The sequence below is a fragment of the Eptesicus fuscus genome, chromosome 15, assembly GCF_027574615.1.
Source record: "Eptesicus fuscus isolate TK198812 chromosome 15, DD_ASM_mEF_20220401, whole genome shotgun sequence".
Classification (NCBI taxonomy): Eukaryota; Metazoa; Chordata; class Mammalia; order Chiroptera; family Vespertilionidae; genus Eptesicus; species Eptesicus fuscus.
In genome coordinates, this window is record NC_072487.1 from 63394713 (window position 1) to 63419837 (window position 25125).

General features: G+C 43.5%; 1 protein-coding gene across 1 annotated transcript in view; it reads right to left on the reverse strand.

The window, feature by feature from the left end:
- Positions 1–3210: 3210 nt before the first annotated feature.
- MRRF (mitochondrial ribosome recycling factor) overlaps positions 3211–25125 on the reverse strand; it is a 41048-nt gene continuing 19133 nt past the window's right edge. The window contains exons 6-7 of the mRNA XM_054726941.1: positions 10932–11091; positions 3211–3696 (exon numbers count right to left, since the gene is read on the reverse strand). Coding sequence (XP_054582916.1) covers positions 3619–3696; positions 10932–11091 — 238 coding nt within the window. The 3' untranslated portion in view covers positions 3211–3618. The remainder of the gene's footprint in view (positions 3697–10931; positions 11092–25125) is intronic.

Below are 25125 nucleotides of genomic sequence, written 5' to 3' on the forward strand. Positions count from 1 at the left end.
CTGGCCATGCCAGCCCCTGTGTACATCACAAAATTTGTCCCCCAAACAGAGAATATTCCTTTTTATGCACATCATGACATTGACCATCGTTAGGGCAAAGGAAACTGCAAAGTTTCACTCAATGGTTACAGTGGGATAAAGAATGTAGAAGCACTTTGAAAACTAAAAAGCGCCAAGTCAGCATCAGTTACCTATGCTATCAACACTGTTATTGTTATTATCATTATTCACTGCCGGGTGGTCTTTTTGCTCACTCTCTGGTTCTCTGATCCGTGGTAGAGGAGTCTGACACCAGGTGAGGTATCAATACGTAATCTTTACTGTTTCCATAAGAGCTACCATTTCCTTGGTGTTTACTCTGCTACTTTGCATGAAGTCCTTTATTAGAAGTAGCTTTCTAGTTGTTTTAGGAAAGCAAGCTTTCTGCTTCTCTATCACCCTTGGGCCCAGAACAATGCTAGGTGCTTTTTGAGTAAGTACTCAATGAAGACCTAGGAACTGAAGCACACTGATTAAAGGACCCACTGCAAAGTCAGATAGGAATTTCAAACTTCACTCTGGCACTTACCACCTGTGTGACCTTGGGCAAGTTAAATACCCTTTCTGAACCTCAGTTTTCTCACAGGTAAACACAGATAGGAGTAATACCTACACCAACTAGGATTGTTCGGAAGTTTGAATGTAGTAACACAAGTGTCCAGCCATGGTACCTGCCCCACAGTAGGCATTCAATAAATGTTAGTCTGAGGTTGAGGAAAAGGTTACCAAACAGATACATTTAGAATAGGGCTTCTTCTTTTTATTTAAAAAACACTTTAAATAGAAATATTCTCTATGCATTTGAAATAATTTTTTTAAATGTTAGAGGTAATAGGGGAATAAATTATGGTGCATTCACATTGTGGAATACTACACTGCAATGAAAAAGAATGGATGGCCATGCTGTTGGGTAAACAAAGCAAGCTTCAGAATAGAAACAATAACTCTCCTCCTCACTTCAAAAAAAATTATGTATGTATGGAGAAAGGTCTGGAAGGATACACTTCTAATTTTTAAACTTCTGAGGAGTTTCTTCTAATTTTTAACATTCTAGTTTCTTGTCATTACACACACACACACACACACACACACACACACACACACACACCACGCAAGGAAGAAAGAAAATAACCAGAAAAAGTTCTTGAATTCCCTTTGGCCTATATTTTTCATGAGACTTTGAAAGCTGTTGAACTGAATAGAGGAGATGGTTAATTCCTCTGGCAAGTGTGAGAATGTCTATACCCAGCTTTTCGTTTTTGAAAGAGAAACTGAAGAAGGAAGAGAAGGAGAATGAATCGCTCCGGCATTACTCATTACTCAGCACATCCAAACAGGTAGTCTTCTTCTCGTCCCTGCCACCACCGAAGCCGACACGCCGAGTAACAGAGAAAGTCTTTGATAAATGTCAACTGAAATAGAGCAATCAGCTGAAAGCCATTTGCTGAGCTGTCTAACGGCCCTGGGCCTGAGGTTTTCCTTTCTTCATTTATCATGATATTCGGCTTTGGCCAACATACACACAGGAGAGAAATTGTTGACATGTGGAACCCAAGTACAGAAAATCTTTCAATTTCCCCCCCGTCTGTTCACCAAATAAGTTTTTGTTTATTTAAAGACTACAGAGGATTTGGCTGTTAAGAACCAAATGCCTTTGGAGTGGAATTACAACATAATTTATCATTTCCTCTGTTTATTAAAAAATCCTGCATCTTTGAGAAGCACATTTGCAGTGAGTGGGGGATTTCGGCCACTCACGAAAGACTGTTGCAAAGCCCTTGCTAGGCGGGTTACCCCAAAAAAGGCTCCTCGATTGCTCTTTCCGACCCTGTTCTTCCTTCAGGGGACTTCTAGTTGTGGGATGGCTACTCGGGGCTGAAGAACAGGGTCTGACAGAGGACAGGAAAGCAGGGCAGGACATGTGTCAGCTTCTTTCACCTTCGCCCTGATGCTGACCTTGAGCCTGCACTGGCTGCCATGCAGCCTGCTCCACCAGTGCAAGCAGAGGGCAAAGGGACCCCGGTGCCCCCCAGCGCGGAGCAGAGCCCCAGAGGAGTCAGACAGTGGAGAAGCTGACGCTGCTCGGAGTGTGGCTGGGCCCCGCTGCTGCCCAAGTGGGTGCCCTTCTAAAGGCAGACATTTGACAGAACTGGGATGAACTTCCTCCCTTCCACCCATGACATTACAAATAGCAGGTCAGTCCTGGGCACCGCACACCCTCAAAGACGGGTGCCGCATCGAGCCCCTTATTGTATTCCCAGCACATGGCGCGATACCTGACACACAACTGATGGGCATGTTTCAGTGGCTGAGCATCGACCTATGAACCAGGAGATCACGGTTTGATTCCCAGTTGGAGCACATGCCTGGATTTTGGGCTTGATCCCCAAAGAGGGGCATGTAGGAGGCAACCAATCAATGATTCTCTCTAATCATTGATGTTTCTCTCTCTCCCTCTCCCTTCCTCTCTGAAATCAATAAAAATATATTTTGTAAAATATTGCCTAGAACTGTATTTAGCTCATCATGGTTATATTATGAATGAATGAATGAATGAATGAATGAGTGAATGAATGAACAAACGAACGAACGATTAAAAGAAAAATTATTGGGGAGGGGAAAACTAACTTAATCCAGTACCCAAAGATGAACCACTAAAAATTGCTTGTCTGTCACTAAGAGGCAGACCCTGGGGGAAAGGTACCTCATTACCAAGTAAACATTGAGGACAGAGCAAGAGTGGAAGGTGATGGAATGAAAGTGTTCAGAGTGGGAAGAAAGGAAAAGAAGCCAGCATTTGTTGTGCAAGTATTACATGCAATTAATTCACAACACGTTTGAGTGCCTATTGGTTCCAGGCATTATGTCAAACCCTGAAGAGACACAGACTAATTATCAGAGAATAGCTAAGGTTCAGGTGAGAACAATAGTGCTGTGAGAGCCAATACTAGGGGTCCTCAGCTGGGGAAAGGAGGCTTCGGAGGAAGTGCCAGCCCCGCTGAGAAGGAAGCAGGCACAGGACCGGCCGGGTGAGGAGTGGGGGAAAGGTCCCGGAGTAAAGAGCATGTGTGAAATGACTCTGAGGGAAAAGTACTGTCTGGCTGCTTTACACACCCCAGCTCCTTAGAAATCATTCATCCACACGGACTCTATCATTTCCTTTAAGGTTATTATTCTTCCAATTTAATTTGATTTTATTGCTTGGTGAAAATAGGCCTCTAGCAAAAGTATCCAGTCACAAGTGAAGGCCCACATCAGCCCAAGCACAGTTGAAATTTGGGGACAGGGCCGGGCTAATTATTTGGGAAGGAGGCTCTGAGATGAGGACTAGTCAGTGGTCAGCCTGCCGGTGGCCCTGGTCGCTAGGCAGCAGCAGACATTCTCCAAAGGTCCACCCATGCCCAGAGCAGAACGGGGCGACGGGGCCGGAGGGAGAGACTGAACAAGTCTGGGTGTCCCTCTGGAAGGCTGGGCCTCACAAGCACTGATGAGCACAGGGTGTCGGCCTTCCGTGTGGACGGGGTACAGAGATGCCAATCTGCCACCAGGTGGGTCACTAGAAACTGGCCCCGTGGACTTTCACCCAAGGAGTTCTTTGGTCTTCACTGCCAGATGCTTGTCCAGCTCTGCAACGGTGTCATCGGCCATTTGGCTGATCTGCAAAAACACGAAATGAGACAGCCCGGTCACCGGGGCTGGAAGAGGGCGGGGGAGAAACATTCCAGAACTCTGATAAGGTTATCTGGGAAATAATAATGGTGACATAAGCTCACGTCCATTGAGTCCCAGCCAGGCACTCTACTAGAACTTGATGTACACACTCTTACTGATTCCTAACAGGTACCCCATTATTATCCCCACTTCACAGGTGAGGGAACTGAGGCAGTTGGATAACCTGCTCAGGATACACAACTAGAAAGTAGCAATGACAAAAGTTAATCCTGGGTAGTCTGATTCCAAATTCTTAACTAATTTCATAGGGTACAGAGAAGCCAGCCATATCTGTCCCTTAAGGAACTTCTAGAATTTCCTGCACTCAGACATTCTACTGTATAAAGCCCTCACACTAATTGATAAGAAGAATATTAAGATCCCAATAGTTAAGCAGAAAAACGTCTTGAAAAAAGATGACATACATCTGGTTAACAAACATGGAAAATTCAATAGACACTGAAGAAATGGAAATTCAAACAAGACATAATTCAGTCATCAGAGTTAACAAAATTTGATGTTGTGGTTTTTAATTACAATATTCAATGCCAAGAAGCTATGGTGAAATGGATAAGGTCACATATCATCAATAGGGATTCAAATTGATGCAAATGTTCATACTATTTTTAACCCCAAATTCTCTCAATGGGAAAATTACCACATTAGTAGAATCTGAAAAAAAGTTCTTTAAACAAAGATATTTATCTAAGCTTTATTTTTAATAATGAAAAAACAGAAAATCAAAAGTGAAAGCATGGGTAAGTAGTTGGATACATATAAAAATTAAAAAGGGTTAAGCCCTGGCTGGTTGGCTCAGAGGTTAAGAGCGTCGGCCCCGGGACCATACGGTCTCGCTCGGGTTCTATTCTGGTCAAGGGCATGTACCTGGGTTGCAGGTTCCTTACCTGGCCCTGGTCAGGGAATGTGCTGGAGGCAATGAATCAATGTGTCTCTCTCACATCGATGCTTCTCTCTCTCTCTCTCCTCCATATCCTACCTCCCTTCCACTCTCTAAAAAAATCAATGGGAAAAAATGTCCTCGGGTAAGGATGAACAACAACAAAAACAGGTTAAGAGGATCCATTTCTTATGAAGAGGGTATAAATAGGAGTAAGATTCCAGTATATATTTCTGAAACGTTTGAATTTTAACTATTTTATAACAAGCATGGATTGCTTTTGTAACCATGGAAAAAGGATGCTTAAAGATATTACTTACAATATCATAGAAACATACTTATGTTACCCCCTGAATTAAAGAAAAAGCAGGATATGAAATTGTGTATATGTATACAAAGCAGAAACAATCTCAAATGTTCAAAATTATGCATATTTTTAAAGTTGGGAGGAAAGCTGTCAAAATATTAATAGTGATTATCTTCCAGTGATGGGAAGATGGCTGATATATTATTCATGTGGCATCTGTCACATCCCCAGGACTGGCAAGTGCTCAGGAAGTAGTTACTAAATGAATAATTATTAAAGTTCTCTGTGCTTTTCTATATTTTCTGCAATAAACCCATACTCCCTCAGAATGAAAAACACAGTACAATTTGGTAGGTGTTGCAGTCTCCCTCCCAGGTCTTAAAGGGCCCTAAGGCAGGAAGCCTCGGCAGGAAGCTTTGAGGGGTACAGAGTGCTCAGGATCTGTGTTCAGAAGTACAGTGGCTGTTTGACATCTTTATTTGCAGACCACAGGCCTTGGCCAGGAACTGCAAAATAAATGCACTGGAAAGGGTAGAAACTAAAAAGGATTTGGAGCAATTGGCCCCAGGCACAGCCAGCCAGGCTCTCACCATAGCAACAACTGCACATTTTTTAGCTGAAAAGCAAAGCTCCTGGGGCTGCTGGGAGAGCTCAGAATGGCTGCTTGGTCCCTCCTCACTCGGGTGCTGCCAACCCTAGAAATGCTTCTTTTGCCCCCACCTGAGCAGCTTGCCTTGCATGGGGTATGGCGTGGTGCCCAGCAGCACTCCAGCACGTGTAAGCTGGCAGCCCCGGGCAGCCAGGAACAGGGCTGCAAGCCTCCTCTGGAAAATGGCGTTTGGGGACAGAGATGGGGACTGGAGGGAAAGAGTCCTTAGGGGAACAATTTGATAATGTGGGTTCTGGGTTAAATTCTCAGCACAGTGACAATGTACAAGTCCTTTCCCCCGTTTGAGTTTCAGTTTCCTCATCTATCAAATAGGGTGCTGGTCCCTTCCCTGGAGAGTAGTTGGGAGGGTTAAACAAAGTCATGAATATGCAAGCATGTTTTAAATTGGTTATTTGCTATGCAAATGCTGCTTGTGTTACTCTGATTTGTACTGTCACTTCCTGACATCTTCTCAAATTAATTAATTAATGAAAATATTTACTAACTTTCTACTCCATTACAGGCACAGAGTGCCCTTGGGGCCAGTCTGCCTGCACGTTCATCTTTTCCATCTCCATCAGACTTCTTACAATAATGATGATTAACAACGACGCCAAGGATACCACTCACTACATGCCTGACATGGGATAACAAGTTGACACACATTATTTCACATAATCTTCAAAACATATGAAATACCACACTCATCTCCCTTGAATGTATTATGAATGTTAATTATTTCACCTGACGGTTGCATAGTTTATAGTATGCAAAAGTGTTTTGTTCTCTGTTACTTCATTCAAATCCAACAACCTCACATAACCTCTATAAGGCAGGTGGCACAGGTATTATCCCTATTTAGAGAGGAATAAACCAAGGCATAAAATGTTAACTAACCCGTGCAGAATCACATCAAGTCAGTAATGAGACTGAGCCAAGAACTCGGCCCCCCGCAGAGACCACTGCACCTGGCCTAGTCCTGCCTCCTTCCAGGCAGAAATGCTAGGCTCATAAAACAGTCAATCCCAGGCCCTGATGAGGAGAGAGACATGGGATGGGCAGATAGGCAGAGAATTACTGAGGACCAGCAACCGTCCTGGCCACTTTTAAGCTGTGGGATTTGGTCCTCTTACCCATCCTGTGAGAGAGGCTTGCTGCTCCCACTTACAGTGAGGAACCAGAGGCTCAGAAAGGTGAAGCCATTTGCTGGCCTGGGAGCTGACCAGCCCAAGAGCCGTTCTGACTGCACAGCCAGAGCCCTTTCCGCTCCGTGTGCTGCCGCACAAAGATTATACCACCATCAGCATCAGCAGCATCACCATCACATCTGCTCCCTACAAGTTCGGGAAAATGAAAGGTAGAGAGGAAGAGGGGAGGCAGCACACAGTACGCCCTGGGGCAGGCTCCCTGAGGCCTGGCTCAGAACACCCTCGGTGCCACTGGGAGCTGCTCCCTCCGCCTCACTCAGTCCCGCCTGCTGCCCGTCTGCTAGGAGTCTTTCCTTCCTTCAGCCCCACTAGCACCCAGCGTCACTTCAGAGCAGTTCCGTTTCTCAGAAAAAGGCAGCAGTGAAAGGATCTTGGCCAGATTTACTGGTGGTTTCTGCCAAGTGCTTTAATGTTCAGCAGGCCCATTTACAGCAAACTGCAGCGAAGGTGAAACAGCAGGCTGACAGATGTCAGAGCCCGGCTGGGAGACCCTGGGCCTTCTTCAGCAGAGCTGGCCTGAGCTGGGGGCGGGGAAGGGAGGGGCAGCGTTTGGGGGGGTCGGGGGAGAGGGGGCAGTCAGAACATGACTGCAGGGAAAGAACCCACCATAGAATCACTTCCTTCTTATAGACCGAAGACAAAACATTTTTATGATACAATTTTGAAAAATATGACCTCCAAAGACATTTGGACATTTTTTTAAAAATTAAGAAAATCTCATAAAGTATAAAATTAAAATTGTTTATAATCCCATTACCTGAAATAACCACCATTAACATTTAAGTGGATAAGCTACCAATCTTTTTATGTACATGAAACTCTTCATTATAAAAATAAAATATTATAATACTGTTATGTAATCTACCTTTAAAAAATAAATTCCAAAAACACATCTGTAAAATATTTTTATAATTGTTGCTATATGTAGATTCCAGTTAAGGAATGTAAAACAACTTATTTTCCCACTGTTAGAAATTTAGACAGTTTCCAGTTTTCTACAATTATACATAATCAACACACACTGCAATAGATAAGATTTTTGGGCATTCAACAGGGGTTAGGGGGTGCTGAGGGAAGGTCAATGGGGGAAAAAAAGGAGATATATGTACTACTATATGTAATACTTTAAACAATAAAAAAATAGATAAGATTTTTGACAATTTATTTTAGATAAATTCCCAAGTCAATGAATCAGAAATGTATGGATTTTGGTATAGACTGCCATACTATCCTCTAGAAAAATTGTATGGATTTATACAAAGAATAACTTAATCTTTCCAATGGAGTGTGGAAGTAAAAGCAACATTCCTAACATAAGCAACATTTTAAGCTCACATTAAAAATTCTAGGTTCAAATATTAGGGATTAGAAAAGGCAAATAAATAAATAAATACACATATTCTAAAAACCCAAGAGTGACTTAGGCACTTAAGGTACCAAGAACCTTAAAACATGCATTCCCTTTGCGCTGTAATTCCACACTTGGGACTGTATCCTACGGAAATCATCTCAACGAAGACGTGTGTATAAAAATATTCACTGCAACCTTTCTTAAAATAACAAAAACGTTTAAACAAACTTAAATGTCCAACAACAGGGCTGACGTGAATTATGGTATGACCACAGACTGTTTTGCAACCATTAGAAATGTCTGTTTATAAAAAGATTTTAAGACACAAGAAAATGCTAATGGTTTTAATGCTGAACAGAAAATAAAAAGCTGTATACAAATTGTACGTACAGTACATGTTCTCAATCATGTTTAAAACTATGTAGTTTAAAAAAGGGGGGGGGGGAGAAAAATTCCAAAATATTAAGAGCAGTTGTTCTTGCAATGTGGGATTAATGGGTGAATTTTCCCCCATTTTTAAAAACAGTCTTCTGAACTCTCTGCATTTTCTAAAATACTTTGATAATCAGAAACAAAGTAAACAAATGTTTTTAAAACTGCTTGATAAAGCAACAATCAGCCCCTGCCTGTTTAACTTAAATAAAAGCACACACCAAAAACTGAAGATCGGTGCCTTCTGTCAGAAAAAAAGAACAAAATGAAGTGTGTACAAAATTGTCTCCTATTTTCTTATCGAACTTTGAACCACATGACAGTAAAAAGTTTTTATCAATAATGGCAAGAACTAATATTTAAATGATAATATCTTAGAAATAAAGATTGTTGTGAAATAAATATATAGTAGGATCTTTTTTCTTGTAATATTACATAAATGCTTACAGAGATCATTTGAATGTTAATAATGGTGATGAAATTTCACTTCTTAATTTTAAAAAAATTTACATGAAACATGGATTGGTTTAGTATCAGAAAAAACAAATAAAGTTACTTGCACTTTAAAAAATAACGTACAGTAACAAGCACTGAATAAAATATCTAATCTGAAGAGGAAGGTGAGAAGCCAGGTGCCAGGGGCCAAAGGGTTCCAGCAAGGTCTTTGTCAGGCGGGTTTCATCAGGAGAGCTGGTTATCCATCATTCTCTTTTGCAAGGGGCACGGGCTCTGGTCCCTGAGGCAGATGCCCAGATTTGCTGAGTGAGGACTTACCACCAGGAAGCAACCAAGGGGCCAAGTATCAGCTGTAGAGATGAAAGCCCCGGGGAGATGGACAAGGAGCTGGCTCAGCGGGGGCCAGGCCTGGACTCTCCCAGGACTGATCAGGGCTCAGAGAGGCCAGCTAGCCTCTGAATCTCTGTCAGCTGGTGCAGGGAGAGAGAGCCCAGGGATGGCAAGCAGGGAGCTTTGAGGGTCTGGGTGTCAGGTAATGGTGCTTCTAGCAGCCCCAGGGCAACCCTCACAGCTAGAATTACAAATCCCTTGTTACAGAAGAAAAAGACGGAGGAGCGTGTAACTTCCCCGAGGCCATAGGACACCAACTGCAGAACAATCTCTTTTAAACTCGGGTGCCTTGCCACACCTTGTCTGCTTTTGCAGAATCACCTAGGGAACTTTTTAAAAATACACATTCCTGGGCAGACCTGCTGAATCAGAAAATTCAGGAGCAGGGCCCAAGAATCCATCTAAAGTTCTCCCTTGGGTGACTGTCTGGCCTGGCCTGTGACTAGCTGGCCCAGGAGAAAGGGAGCAGGGAGTCCACGTATGGCCTCTTCCAGGTGTCCTGCCTTCCACCCCTTCCCTCTTGGTCCGCATCCTGCTCAAAGGCTCACTAAACTAATGCTTTTATTGTGGACAAGGTGGCTTTGGGTAAGCACTTTACAGTACACTCAACATTATAAATTCTATCTCCTAAATACTGTTAAGTTCATCTTCCTACCTTAATTCCACTGTACCACCCAGGTCAGGCCACTGTCATTTCCTGGTTGGATTTCTTTCTTTCTTTAATATATTTTTATTGATTTCAGAGAGGAAGGGTGAGGGACAGAGAGATAGAAACATCAATGATGAGAGAGAATCATTGATTGGATGCCCCCTGTACGCCTACTAGGGATCGAGCCAGCAACCTAGGCATGTGCCCTTAGACTGGAATGGAACCTGGGACCCTTCAGTCCGCAGGCCGACGCTCTATCCACTGAGCCAAACCAGCCAGGGTGGATTGCTTTCTTTTTTTTTTTTTTTTACCTTTATGACTGAAAGTATTATATATGTCCCCCTTTTTTTCCAGTGACAGGTGTAAGTGTCACTGCTGGGCACACCAAGAACACTGTTAAGTTCTCACTTCTCAGCACCCAGACCACCAAACTGGGACAGGAGAGCAATAATGTATATAGGCTCTGTAGTCAGTCTACCTGTCTTTGGATCCCATTTCTACCTTTTACCAGCAGTATGACTCTGGGCAAGCCATTCCGCTTCCTTGGACCTGTTTCCTTGCTGCCTACCCCTCACAGCTTTGTAGTGACAAGGATAAATGAAGTGATGGAAAGTGTTTGGCAGAGCCTGGCACACAGTGAAAGGTCAGCAGATCTCCTCCTCCTCCTCCCTATTCCCAGGGCCCAGCACAGGGCGAGGCCCAGGACAGAGACCCAGTCAACAAAAATCACATCAATGAAGGACCAGGGTGCTGCATCTTATCTTCATTTTCCTCACTTTAGACATAAACAAGTGATTGCCTGGATCAGATACAGAGGCATTACATCTGCTGGGAACAGTACCTGCTTTTCTATGAGTCGAATGGTGTCCTCTGAGGTCTTGTCCTTTGATTTCTTCAGCTTATTCATTGCGTTGGTACGAACCTTCCGTAAAGAGTCTTTGGCCTTGTTGGTGTTCTGTTTGGCAAGTTTTGCCAGCATTTCCCTGTGCTCCCTGGTTACTCTGATAAAAGAGAAAAATTTAACATCACACTGTCCATTAGCTCAACAGTTTGTAACTTTACTCTGTGATGGTGGATGAGCTTCACATTCCTCACACACGCCCATGGGGATGCTCAGGGTCAGGTAAGGTTCCTGGTGAGTTAGCTGAGGGGAGCCAGTAAGAGTTCTGCTTAAAAGCATGAGCCAAGGAGTCTAGGAATATGAGGGGCAAATCCTAGCCATGCCACTTACAAGAAGTGTAAGACTTGCTCTCCTCAGCGTTCCCGCCTTTATACTGGGACTTGTCAGTGCCCGTCTCAGGCAGTGGTGTGAAGATCACATGAGATGATGCCTGTACAGTGTTTGCCACTGACCCGGGCACATTTAACTGCTCAATAAAAGGAAGCAACTGTTGGCTATAACTCCATCCCCTTCTCTCCCACTAAAGAAAGCGATGAAAATGAGTAAGGATACTACAAAAACATCATCTCTAAATCTCTAATTCACCCAAAACAAATAAGTAGCAACCTTCAGAATCTTGACTATTATTATAGCAAATGACTTGTGAGTCACCTCAAAACTGACCGAGAAACAACGCGAGTCCCAACGTAACATGTGAGAACCAACGCACCAGTTAACTTCCATAAGGACCCAGGAGGGCGTCTGGCATGTCATAAATGCTAATGAATGTTAGTTATTTTTACTGCTAACATCTCATCATAATAACAACAATGAGCACATGGAGGACCTACTATAAACCACCAGGACAGGCACTTTATATGCTGATTCTTACAACAACTGTATGAGGCAATTATTATTAATCCTGTTACATTAATCATCACAACATCCCGGCAGCAGAGTAAGCCATCATATTTGATAAACATTTTGTCCTGCTCGTAAGGAGCTTAGCTGGGGAGAAATGGACAACATAGTGTGGGAAGTGCTGTGGACAGGGACCTGGGAAAGCATCAGGTGTCACAGCACAAAAGAAGCTCAGCTAACTTAAAAGTTTCTGTCCTAGTTAAGGGAAGACTTTCCTAGAGAAGTAACATATTAATGTGGTGGTCGTGAGGTCTTTTCACTAGCATTCTGGTCCCTACTCCTTGCGTTTCCCCAGCCACTCAGTGTGGCTGTACAACTTGCTTTGGCCAATGAAATGTGAGAGAGATTATGGGCATCGCCACAGGGCAGAAGCTTTCAGAGCCGGGGTGTGTTCCACCACATTAGCTTCTGCTGGCCACAATATACGTGGCATATGAATATCCATCAGCTTAGTTCCCAGAGTGACTATGATGAAGAGTGCCCATCATACAGCATGAGCAAGACATACATTTCTGTTGTGTAAGCCATGGAGATCTGGGGGTTGCTTGTTACTACAGCATAGCCCATCCTATTCTGACTAATACACCACACTAGGATCTGAAGGACGAGAACAAGTTGCCAGCACTGGCATGGCAAAGGGAGACTTCCAGGAGGAATAAAGAGCAGGTAGGAAGGCTCCGAGCTGCAGAGACCAAGTTTCATTTGAGGAATTGACTGGAGTGCAGACAACAAAGGATAGCGACAAGAAAAGAGACCAGAAATTCCTATCATGGAGGGCCTTGTAAGATCGTGAACTCTATTTTACAGATTAAAAAATGAGACTCAAAGGAATGGTAAATATCTTACACAAAATCAAACCCAGTCTGTCCTGTCTCAAAAGTCAATGGTCTTAGTATGACAAAATTCCTCTGCCCCCTGGGTCCTGAAGTGCACATCCGTGGCATATGGTTCCTGACCCTCAAATCAATGCAGTTCTTGCCCAGTAAGGACAATCCCAAGTTCTGGATACATGCTCCGTGGGAAACAGTGGCAAGCATGTGTTAAAGACTTAGTGGCATCCACCTGGTATTTTTTCCCTGATGGGATGAGAAGAAAACTGAAAAATTTTGAGACAGATACACTATAGACAAAGTAGACAGCTGTGTTATAAAGAAATCCTTCTGGATTCAGCTAATTGTAGGTATTCTCAAAATAAAAATGATCCTGATTACTACCATTATTAAGCCCCTCTATGCCAGGTGAGTACTTTAAGTATCTTACCTTACCAATCCTCACAACAGCTCTTTGAACTAGATTCTCATACCCCCATCCTGTCCAGAGGAAATTGAGGGGCAGAGGTTGAGTGACTTGCCGGTAGGCTTGAATGACAGAACTGGGATTCAAACCCAGATCTTTCTGGCCCGTATTCTTTCCACTGCTCCATGCTGCCCCCCTTGTACTCTATTTCCCATAAATCCGGCACTGCTGCCACGACTCTGCTCCAGGCAGAAAGCTTTTCAAAGCCAGTAATATGAAGCTTGGGACTGAAAAGGACAAAACCACCATGTCAGGAGTTTAGGGATTTGGATCAGATCTTGTTACTTTTATGGTTTTTAATTCATTGAACAAAAATCATGATGACATGTTTAGGTCTCTTTTTTGTTCTGCCAAAGCATATGTCGGTATAAGGAAGGAACAGGAAAATTAAAACTTGATCCACTGATTCAAAAAACTTAATCCTGCTGAAATACTAGGAGGGCAGAAAATAAATGAATCTAAGACTGTAAGAAACCTCTTAAACTTCCCTAACAAGAAGTATTTCAATCTTATATTTCATATATAATTTGAAATCGGTATCCTACTGTTTAGAAAATCTTTAATAAAAAAAATTTAATCAACTTCCTCTTCACTATATTGTTTTATTTACATTTTACATGAAGGGGAAAATACCATACATTTAAAAATATATAAATTAGGGCTCAAAAAATCTTCAGAGCAAAAGGCAATATAAAGAAAACAAAATCACAATATATGTAATTTAGCCTTACTAAGTGCCTTTTTTATTTATTAATATAAATGTGACATTACCACACTGTTAACACCAGACAGTTTCCACACATAATAGTATCCAATTATTGACACTGACAAAAATATTTCAGTTTTAGGATGCAAATAATCTAAGGAAATGGAGAAGGGAGCACAGTGAGGAGGGGGAAAAGGGAAGGAAGAAGAGGGGGCACCCCATGGGCAGGGCTAAGCTTGGGGTGTTGAGCTGGAAGGTATCTAAAATACAAGGTCAGAAGCAGTGAGGGTGATGGAAAGGCAGTGGCTCTGAAGTCAGACTGACCTGTTTCATTCCGTTATCTATCACCCAGAAGCTGACTATGTTTGGGCCCGCTACTCACTTCTCTCTGAGCCTCAGTTTCCTCATTTCTAAGGTGGAAATATTAAAAACACCTTAATATCTTAAGGTGACTGGGAGAGCAATCACATGTATAAAGTACCAATAAAGAAAGCAGCATATAGTAGCCTTGAGTAAATGATAGCATTTATGAATGTTTTAATCAAACACACTTAATTACTTTATCATGAAACGAGGGCACATCTGTTTTAGAAAAGAAACATACTATATTATGGAAATATTTTAATGCCTTTCCAAACCAGTGATTAATACATCCGATCGTCTCCATCTCACATTCGTGGATTCTGTGAGTACTCCCTGGTTTGTATTCCAGGCTCCTGAACTCAGCCAGTTCATCTGAGCAGCCTCTCTGCGCCTGGCGTGCGCTGGTTCAAGCACTGGCGGAGGCCCCTGTGCTCCATGCCAGACCCTGGGCCAGGCTGAGGAGCTCCAGAGCGGAGTCAGGCCTGGGCCACCTTCTTGGAGGCTCAGTGCAGTGGTGGGGACAACTGTCAACCACTACTGAGAAAGAGGATGACTGCTGCTGGGTCAGAGGGACGGACCTTCTGTGGAGGGAGCATGCGTACTGTCTGGAGATTTGGAAAATGCCCAGGAGATTCAGAGTAATTTGTCAGCTGCAGAAGAAAGGAGAGGGCATTTCAGGCAGAAGCACAGGGAGAAATATAATGGCAGGAGGGCATGAGACTTAAAATGGTACAATCGGAGTCAAATTTGTTCTGGAGGCCCTGAGCTTTTAAATTCTTTAGCCATAAAACTCTGGTTTCAAAGAAAATCACGGCATATAGAACGGATAAAAAGAAGGCTATTCCAGTTACTGAGGGAAAAGGCACCAGGGGAGGGTGTGGCCTAGGAAGCTTAGCTCCACCCTGACTGCCCTGCATGTCTGGGCCACCACTTACTGGCTGACGAACCTTAAGCAAGCTATTTAAACTCTGAGGTGTTTAAAAACATTTTGATAGATTTTTTTTTTTTTTTGTTTTTTTTAGAGAGAGAGAGAGAGAGAGAGAGGGAGAGGGACAGGGATACATCGATGTGAAAGTGAAACATCAATTGGCTGCCTCCTGCATGCCCCCTACTGGGGATCGAGCCCACAACCTAGGCATGTACCCTGACAGGGGAAACAACCGGCAATCTTTCCGTGGATGGGATGATGCCCAACCAATGGAGCCATACCAGCCAGGGCTAAACTCTCTGAATTCTGATGATCTCATCTGGAAATAGAAATTGAAAACAAATAAACAAAAAAACAAATCTACCTTTCAGAGTTATTGTGAGAATTCGATGAGATAATACATGGAACATATACACTACAAGGTTGGGGGAGAATAAACAATCAGACAATGTAAGCTGCTTTTGCTGTAATTGTTGTTTATGTTTTGGCAACCACTGAGGCATCTTCAAATAATGAAGAGTTTACTCATGAACGTTTTTATCAACAGAGAAAGGGTAGGGCAAACAATCTATGCTTCAGTAAGATGACTTTTTGAGATCTGACTAGTAATTTAACATCTCATGCACATTTTAAAATACAAATGCTCCCAGCATATAGCCCTGAAATTTTCTTTCTTCAGTATTCATTCATTCAGTTTACAGTATCATTCTACAGCTATTTACTGGGCACCTATCATGTGCAGCCACTGTGTCAGACACTAAGGATATAGCATCAAACACATTAGCCGGTTTGGCTCAGTGGATAGAGCGTGGACTGAAGGGTCCCAGGTTCTATTCCGGTAAAGGGCACGTACCTGGCTTGCAGGCTCCATCCCGGTCCTGGTCGAGGCAACCAACTGATGTGTCTCTCTCTCTCACATCGATGTTTTCTCTCTCTGTCTCTCCCCTTCCCTTCCACTCTCTCTAGAAATCAATGGAAAAATATCCTCAGGTGAGGATTAACAGCAGCAACAGCAACAACAAAAATAACTGAGTTTACAGTCTGGCAAGGAACACAATCATTAAACAAACACATGCACTGTTAATCAATATGTTGCAGTCTTAATAAGTACAATAAAGACAAAGAGACTTCAATGAAAATAATTAGCAGGGAAAGGCAGTCTGACCAAGATCTCCTTGTGGACTCCAGGAACCACGTGTGGTGATAACTAAGCTGAGTGATATTTAAGTGGAGTAAGAGTGGGGGGGCTAAGAAGATCATTCCCACCACACGGAATGGCCTCCGTAAAGCAGAGGCACTTTTCCCAATAAGAAGGAGGATACTCTCGAGACACTAAGAAAAGGCAGTGCGGCTGCAGTACGGCAAGCAGAGGAGAAAGATGGCCCAGGGGAGGAGGCTGCAGAGGCTGGCAAGGGCAGGATGACATACACAGGCCCGGCAATGTCATAATGAGTCTTAGCAGAACCCTGGATGCACCATGTGGTACAGACAAACAGAGGAATAGTATTCAGCCTTAAAAAGGAAGTTCGGGTTCATGCTACAACATGGATGAATCTTGAAAACTTTATTCTAAGAGAAAGAAGCCAGACACACAAGGACACATATTATATGATTCCACTTATATGAGGTACCTAGAATGGTCCAATTCATGGAGACAGAAAGTAAAATAGCAATTACCAGGGGCCTGGGGGATCAGGCAATGGGGAGTTGTTGTTGAATGGATACAGTTTCAGTTTTGCAAGATGAAAAGAGCTCTGGAGACTGGTTACACGACCATGTGAATGTACTTCATTCCACTGAACGGTATATTTAAAAGTGACTAAAATGGCCCTGGCTGGTTTTGCTCAGTGGATAGAGCGTCAGCCTCTGGACTGAAGGGTCCCGGGTTCGGTTCCAGTCAAGGGCACAGGCCCAGGTTGCGGGCTCGATCCTCAGTAGGGGGCATGCAGGAGGTAGCCAATCAATGATTCTCTCATCATTCATGTTTCTATCTCTCTCCCTCTCCCTTCCTCTCTGAAATCAATAAAAAAATTATTTTTAAAAAATGACTAAAATAGCAAATTTTTTATGTATATCTTACCACAATAAAAAAAAAGTGGGCAGGAGGGAAGAGTCTTAGCAGACTGTTCCTAAGAACAACACAGAATACCGTAACTGTTTGAGGAAACATGATGAGGTTTGTATTTTGTGTGGACGGCAATGTACACACCAGATCTAAGCATGTGGCTAACGCCTGCAGAGGAGCCTCCAGGCAGGCAGCGGGGAGCTCAGGACACGCCCCGCAGGAGCCTGGCTGGGTTGGGTGATGGAGGCAGAAGGCTTTTCCGCTCGGGTCAGAGAGCCTCCTAGCACAAGGCAGGGGTTTGGCTGAGCTGGCAAGGTCACACTTTGTTTGTACAAACTCCTCCAGCAGATCTTCCAGTAACATCCTGGATGGGGGCCTTCCTGCAAAATTCCTTGAGCGTGTTCCCACAAACAATGGGAACTGAGGGCATGCCCGCTGGTAACTCACACAGCAGAGAGGCACACTGACTGAAAGATGCTTCCTCTGGTTTCAAGGAGAACGGGGCACCCGTACAAAGCCATTCGCCAGGTGTGTGTCAGAGGAAGCTGTGCTCAGCTCGGGCAATTACAGTAAAAACCTGTTAGAATATGAGAGCACTAGACTTCAAAGGATCTTTGGTCAGTTAGAGGAGCGTTTAAAGGGTAGAAAGGACATGCGCTAAAGCCAGGAAGATGTGGAGTCCCAGCTCTGCCACTTGTTAGCTTCAGAACTGTAGGCATGTTCCAACCTCTCCAGACTCACTTTCCTCACATGCAAAATGGGAGTAAGAATGTTTCTAAGAGGGTGGAAGCAAGATGACGAGAAATGATGGTGCGTATGTGCTATAGAAACTCAATTCATGGTGGCTGCATTCTTATTTTAATGCAGAATCTCCAGGACTTGGGGATAGAGGATGTGAGTGGTGAGGGAGAGAATGATCAACGGGTTTAGTCACTTGGAGCTTGGGCTATTGAGTGGGTGGTGAGCAGAGAGAAAAGAATGGGAACCAAGGAGGCAGCAGGCAGCAGGCAGCTGGGCAGTGGAGGCTCAAGTTCTGCTCCAGCAGCTGAGGGTGACAGGCAGAGGGAGAAGGAAGCATCAAACACATCTCTGACAGCTTGTGGAGAGAAACCCTGTCACCTCCTCCCTGGGTTTAAGGGAAACCCCACCCCCACCCCACCCCCACCAGGAGCATCGGCCTGCAATCAGCAGACACACGCCTAGCTTTACTGCTTGCCGCTGGGCACTGCCCTGAAGGAAATGTTTTTGTTTGTGTAGCCCAGCCAGGCTTCCTATGTTTCTAGGTATACAATCCCCTCTCCTCGCACCCACCACCCTTTGACTCACAGGCCCGTCTTACGTGCCCTAATGTCTCAGAAAGACAGTAAGCATCCTTTTTGCCCAAAGGAAATCATGCATGTACTCTGAAAGGACTCCTCCCACGGCAGAAACTTTAGTTCTCTGTGGGGACACACTGGCCACCTGCTTTCAAAGGACTGTCCTGTGACTGAGGCCTGGCTAAGCCAGACATACCATCCTGAAACACAGTCCCTTGTGAGGGAAAGAGAAAGGAGGCTGAGCTCCGAACTCTCAGCTGAGTGACCTTGATTAAGTCACTCATCTTCTTCCTCGTCACCCCAGAATGAAGAAATCCAAGTCCAGGAATAAGTGAAAGCAACTCTTGTCTCAGCTCGAAAGTACAGGAAAAAGAACACGGGTTTGGGGACCACGGCAGACTTGATTTCTAATCCCAGCTCTGCCACTTACAGAGTAAATCAGTAACTAGGGACAGTTAACTTTTCCTCTCTGAAACTCAAAGAAGGATGTCCAGAGACGCGTTCAGGAGAACTGTCTCTGAAGCCAGACTGCCGGGGTTCGAGGCCCAGATCTATCATATCTTAGCTGTATGGCCCTGGGTAAGTAATTTTACCTCTTGGCCTTGGTTTTACCATCTGTCAAATGTGTACAATACCATTAACTTAGTGGGATTGTTATAAATATTATGCTACTAAATGTGCTAGCATGTGATGATGTGCTCAGTAAACATTACATGTTTTTATTTCCTCCAATTGTCAAATGGGGGGATAGTAAATGCTACTTTCCTTCCACAGTTAGTGTAGGAGCAAATGAGAAAGAGAATGGTTGCAGAACCCTGCATCTGTAGGTACTGACTATTCTTCAGCTGTGAATCATATCAGTAATAAAAATACTAGTGATGTGTCCTACTGAGAGAGAGGACAGCACGGTGGCTACGAGCCCAGGCTCTGAGAAAGACGGCCTATTCTTCCACTTATTAACCGTGTGACACTGGGCACAAAGAACTCCATTCCCCTGTGGCTCAGTTTCTTCACCTGTCATAGGGGTAATAACACACCTACCTCAATAGCACCTGGAACAGCAGTGGGCACGTAGTGAGTGCTCACATTCACTGACTCCGTCAACATTGGCTGCATACTTTCTATGTGCCAGGACCTGCTCCAGGGGCAAGGGCGACAGCTTATATATATGAGCAACAGCTTCTGCTTATATGTACACGAACAAGGTGACAAAAGTTCCTCCTAATCACATTTTAGTGAAGGAGGCAGAGGAAGAAAAAATAAATATACAAAGTGACACATAAGTGCTGTGAAGAAAAGAAAGCAAGACAGAGAGATAAGAAGGAATCTTATCATCACAGTAAGGGTCCACTTCTATCTGCCTGGACACCTGACCCCAATGTCATCTGCTCCCCTTCAATAATTAACACTCGCAGAGCTCTTTCCACGCACCAGGCTCTGAGCTGAAGCGCTCTGCATGCATTAGCTCAGTGAGTCTTCACAGCACCTCCATGATATCAGTGGTATCATCACCTGGACTTTACAGGTTAGAAGAGGGAGGCTCAGACAGATCAAGTAACCTGCCCAAGGCCACACACATTCCCGGGAGACCTGGGAGGTGAGCCCAGTGCAGTCTGACTCTTGAATTCCAGACTTCCTTTGTTGGTGCCAGACCAGTCTAAGCACTAATCTTACTAGTGGTAGTAACAAGAATAGCAGTGCTCTAACATTAAGTTCTGCTTAGATATGTAGGTTGTTACTATTCTTCCAGCTTCCCTACAAGTCCAAGTGCAGTGGGAGAAAGAGAATCTATAGAAAAGGCAATGGACTAGTGACCTGACCCATAGCTGCCAATTGCCAGGTTCTGCAAACAGGTGCAGGACACAAAGGGTGGAGAACAGAGGAGGGGTGGATGTGGATGAGCCTGTCTTTTGGGGTGTAGCTTCTGCACAGGTGTTGGTGGCAACTTTCTCCTCAGTCTATGCTCTACTCTTGATTTCTGATGGAACGTTCTTGTGTGTTTAAACCAGAACATCTGTGCTGGGAGGGAGCCCCCAATTTACACACTTGGGACCTGAAATAATAAGAGGTGCTTCTAAAAAGCCACAGGCCAGGTGGGAAGCAACACTGAAGAGGAGAAGGCAGGCATCCTAAAGCCTGGAAGGCACTGGAACACAGGGAGCAGAATGAATGGCCCTGAGAAAGCAGGGGTGGCAAGCAGGCGGTGGAAATGAATGGGCTGGAAAGGCAGCTGCAGTTGCTCAAATGCAGTTTGTGGCTGCCCGGCCCGAATTAAATTATCAGGCATTCTTCTCTGATTTCTCTTTTCCCGTCAAGATGGCTAAAGGTCTGTGTGTCAGGGGGGTGTTGCAAGAAAAGGGAATATTTCCTGGACTGTGCACATTATACACAAGACCCCTAGCACAAGATCCACTAGCGATACGGCAGCTAGACAAGGAGGCCACAGAGCCGGAAGGAGGTAGGTTCCTGGTCAATATCCCAAGGAGCAATGCGATAACGTGGCAAGAACAGGGGCTTCAGAAACAGACAGATTTGATTTGAATAATCACTCCTCCAATTACTAATCTGTGACCTTGAGCAATTACTTAAACTAATCCCCAGTTTCCTCATCTGTATTATACCCACCTCAAAGGGAATTTCTCTGCAACACAAACAATAAAAGTACCATGAAAAGGTGTACACTAGACATGTTATGCACAAAAGCAGATTGTGGTACTGAGATATTTAGTCCTATTTATGTAAATTATATGTTGTATATGCGTTTTTTTTGTTTTATTTTAATCTGGAAGGATAAATACTAAACCTACCAATAGTTACTTCTGGGAAGAATACTTGGGGAAGAGTAAAAAGTTTTATTTTTCTGTAGGATTTGAATTTTTGCAGGTCTCTGATCAGTCAAATGGGCATAAGAACAGTCTCCTGACATCATAGTAGTGCTGTCAGAATTTGGGGAGAAACTGTAAAGCTCTCAGCGCAGCACCTCCAAGCACTACAGTGTAGCTGGTTAATAAATAGCACCCAAAATTTGATTACATAGATTTCAGTGAATCCTGATTAAAGGGGATGTTCAAATAACCTATCCAGTTGACTGACTTTTCTAAGTGAAAGAACACTAGCCAGGGAAGAAAACAAAAGCTATACACATTGTCGGTGGGTACGGACAGAACCCGAGCTTGAGGCTCGCTGGTCTTTGGCTGAGAGCCAGGAGAAAAACCTGCGCACAGCCACACAGAGCTGCATCCCCAGGGCTGTGAAGAGGACTGAGTGACAAGGACCACTTTGGGCCCCAAGTCTGACCTCTTATTGATTTAGGATTACCTTCCACATACTTCCCCAAAGGATCAGAGGCAGATTACAGGGAGAGTCACATGCTCAGTCAACTAATTTTAAATGAGAAGATAAGAACTGAAGGAGTGTAATGAGGGTGAAGCACCAACTGAGATCTGCTGCAACTAAAAATAAAACTTAGCTCTGGGCATCCAGAATTAAGACAAAAAAGCAAAGTTGCAGGCTGTCATTAGGCAGAGGAAGAATCATGATCAAGCAGGAAAGGCAAATTTTCCTAGAACTAAACTCAACATGTTATAATCAGAACTGATCCTAGGAAGTTATGCTTCTGATTCCCTTCCACCTCCCGAACTCCTGACATCAGCTTTGGTGTTAGTTTCCTCCGTATAGCTTTGCCAACTTCCAGCTCTGTGACCCAGAGTCAATGCCTCACCTCTCTGAATCTTAAGTTTCCTCTTCCTTAAAAGGGAATGATGATCCTACTTATATATGAAAGGGAATGAAAGAACATTTGCTACCATTAACTGGGTGTTTGCTACACATTAAAATCATTATCTCAAAAAACAACACATCATCTCACTGAAATCTCCCAAAAACCATATAAGACCTATAAATATTTTACAGATTAATTCTCTGAGATTCAGAGAGGTGCAGACAGTTGCCATTATCACACAGTTAAAAAGACAAGCCAGAACTCAATTTCATGCCTCTGTGACACCAACACAAATTTAACTGTACTTTCCCACTTTCCCTGTATATGTGAAGTACAGTTCCTAACACATAGTAGGTACTCAACATATTAGTTCCCTTCCTTACTCCTTCCTTTCCTCCTAAAGTGTGTGTATATACAGGATAGGGGGAAAAGTAGGTTTACAGTTTTTCCTATGGAAAATAATACAATAATAAATAATAATATAAAAATAAACTTTGTTTCGTGTACTCACAACTATAAACCTACTTTTGCTCCACGCTGTGTGTATATATCTAAAATTCAAAGTATACTAAAATGATAATAAAATTATATTTATATAGCTTCTTTCCTCTAAGGAGATCATACTACTTAATCTATTTTCTCTACTAATCCTACCAAATCTCTACCTATCATTATTACTTTACTTATTTTACAAATAAGGCACTCGAAAGCAGCAAGCTGCTAGGGTGACATGCCCAGAATCAAATGGAAGTCACTGCCAAAACCAAATATAAACCTTGGTCCTTTTTTCATCTAAATCAACCTTTATCCTCTCATATGACGCAGCCTCCATAATAAAGAACAGATCATTCATTTTTTATCTGGAAAACTACCAAGCATACAATTCAGTAAGGGGCCTCATGACCTTACCACCTTGTCAAAGGGAAGAAAGTATATAAAAAATGAGGTTTGCAGGAGCAGACGGTTTTGGTCCGTCAACTTTCTCTTGGATTACGCCCATTAGTTAACATAAAATAATGTAAAATATAATGTAACCGAGCCCCATGTCTTTGGAAATTCAAGTTAAACTCACTGATCCTTCAAACTAATATACACTGCACCAAGAGTGATCGCTAAGTCCTGTTAAGTCCTGTGGGGCTGCAGAGGTTCGCATTATGTGAACGAGATCTTTGAAAGGAAAACATGATACACAATCAGGCCACTCGAGGGGAACTGAAGCCAGCAATGAGCATCGGCAGCGTAAGTTCATAGCTTGGCAGAATTTTGGAGCTCCGAGAGGGATCGGGCAGACCCCTGAGAGCAGCCCCTTCATCTAGTGTAGGAGCAAACCGAGGCTCAGGAAGGTTAAGTGAGTCTTCCAAGATTTCACAGACAGGAGAGCAAGAACTAAAAAATAAACCTGCTGACTACTATCCATTCCACTTGCAAATCTCGCTTCTAATGTCCATGAGTACACTTAGCCGGCACGCTGATAACAGAAAAACTTGGGGTTCAAATCCTGACTGCCACTTACTGACCATGTGATCTTGGGCAAGTCCCTTTCCCTTAATTTAAGTGTTTTCATCTATAAACGGTGGGTAATGGTACACTCCACAAGTAAGCTGCAGGTAATATAAACAAAGGGCCTAGCATAGTCTGTGAGCTCCATGAAAGCAGACATTAGGTCTACCCGTTCCCAGCATTCAACACCAAGCCTGGCACATGACACATTAGCAGAAAATTGGCTGAGCAAATCAATGAATGAACCAAGCAAATAGGTCCTGGACTTGAACCCAGGTCTACCTGATACTTAAATACTAAGCTATATCACTCCAATTCATTTGATTTCAAGGCAGAGTGTTAATTCTTACAGAGTACCGAGAACACAATGAAATAAGATTGCCATTTTCTTGTCCTAAAGCAGGAAAAAGTTCAGTGGAGAAAGTTCCTGGACTCTCAGTTTGGGGATTAATTCTTGTTGCTAACCTGGGTGCATCTTGAGGCTTTGGAACTAACTAAACCCGGTCTAGGTCCCAGCTACCTCATTAGCAGTGTGAACCTGGAGATGTTACTTTACCTCTCTGAGCTTAACTTTCCATACCTGGGGAAAAACCTACCTGGAGGGGATGGTCTGACAATGAGGCAACATCTGTAAATGTGGCACAGAAAGACACTCAACTAGTGTTACACTCCTTTCCCCTTCTAGTTATTTGAAAGCTTCATTCATTCATTTCACTTAGGTCTCCACTCAAATGCCACTTCCTTCCTGCACCTCCCGATCCACAATAAAACCCCCAACTCCCTCTAACCCCTTATCCTCCTTGCTTTTCTTCACAGTCCTTACCATCACTTGATATTACAGTATGTATTTCTTTGTTTTCTGTTTACTATGCCTACTCACCTATAAAGACAGGGGGCTTTTTGTTGCTTGTTTTCTTTACTGCTTTATCTCGACAGCTAGGAAAGTACCTGGCATGTAGTTAGTGCTTAATAAATATTTGCTGAATGATGGAATGAATTAATTTAATGCACTGTGTAGGAATAGGGACTTAAAGATAATTAAGAAATTATGCCCTGGCCGGTGTGTTCAATGGTTAGAGTGCCAGCCTGAGCACTGGATGATTGTAGGTTCGATTTCTGATCAAGGGCACGTATCTGAGTTGCAGGTCCAATCCTGCCCCCCTACCCCCATTCCCGTTGGGGTGCTTATTAGAGGCAACCAATAGATGTGTCTCTGTCACATTGATGTTTATCTCTCTCTCTCTCTCCCGCCCCTTCCTTCCACTCTCTCTAGGATTAATGGAAAATATATCTTCACTCCTCAGGTGAGGACTTAAAAAAAAGGCTAATTAAGAAATGA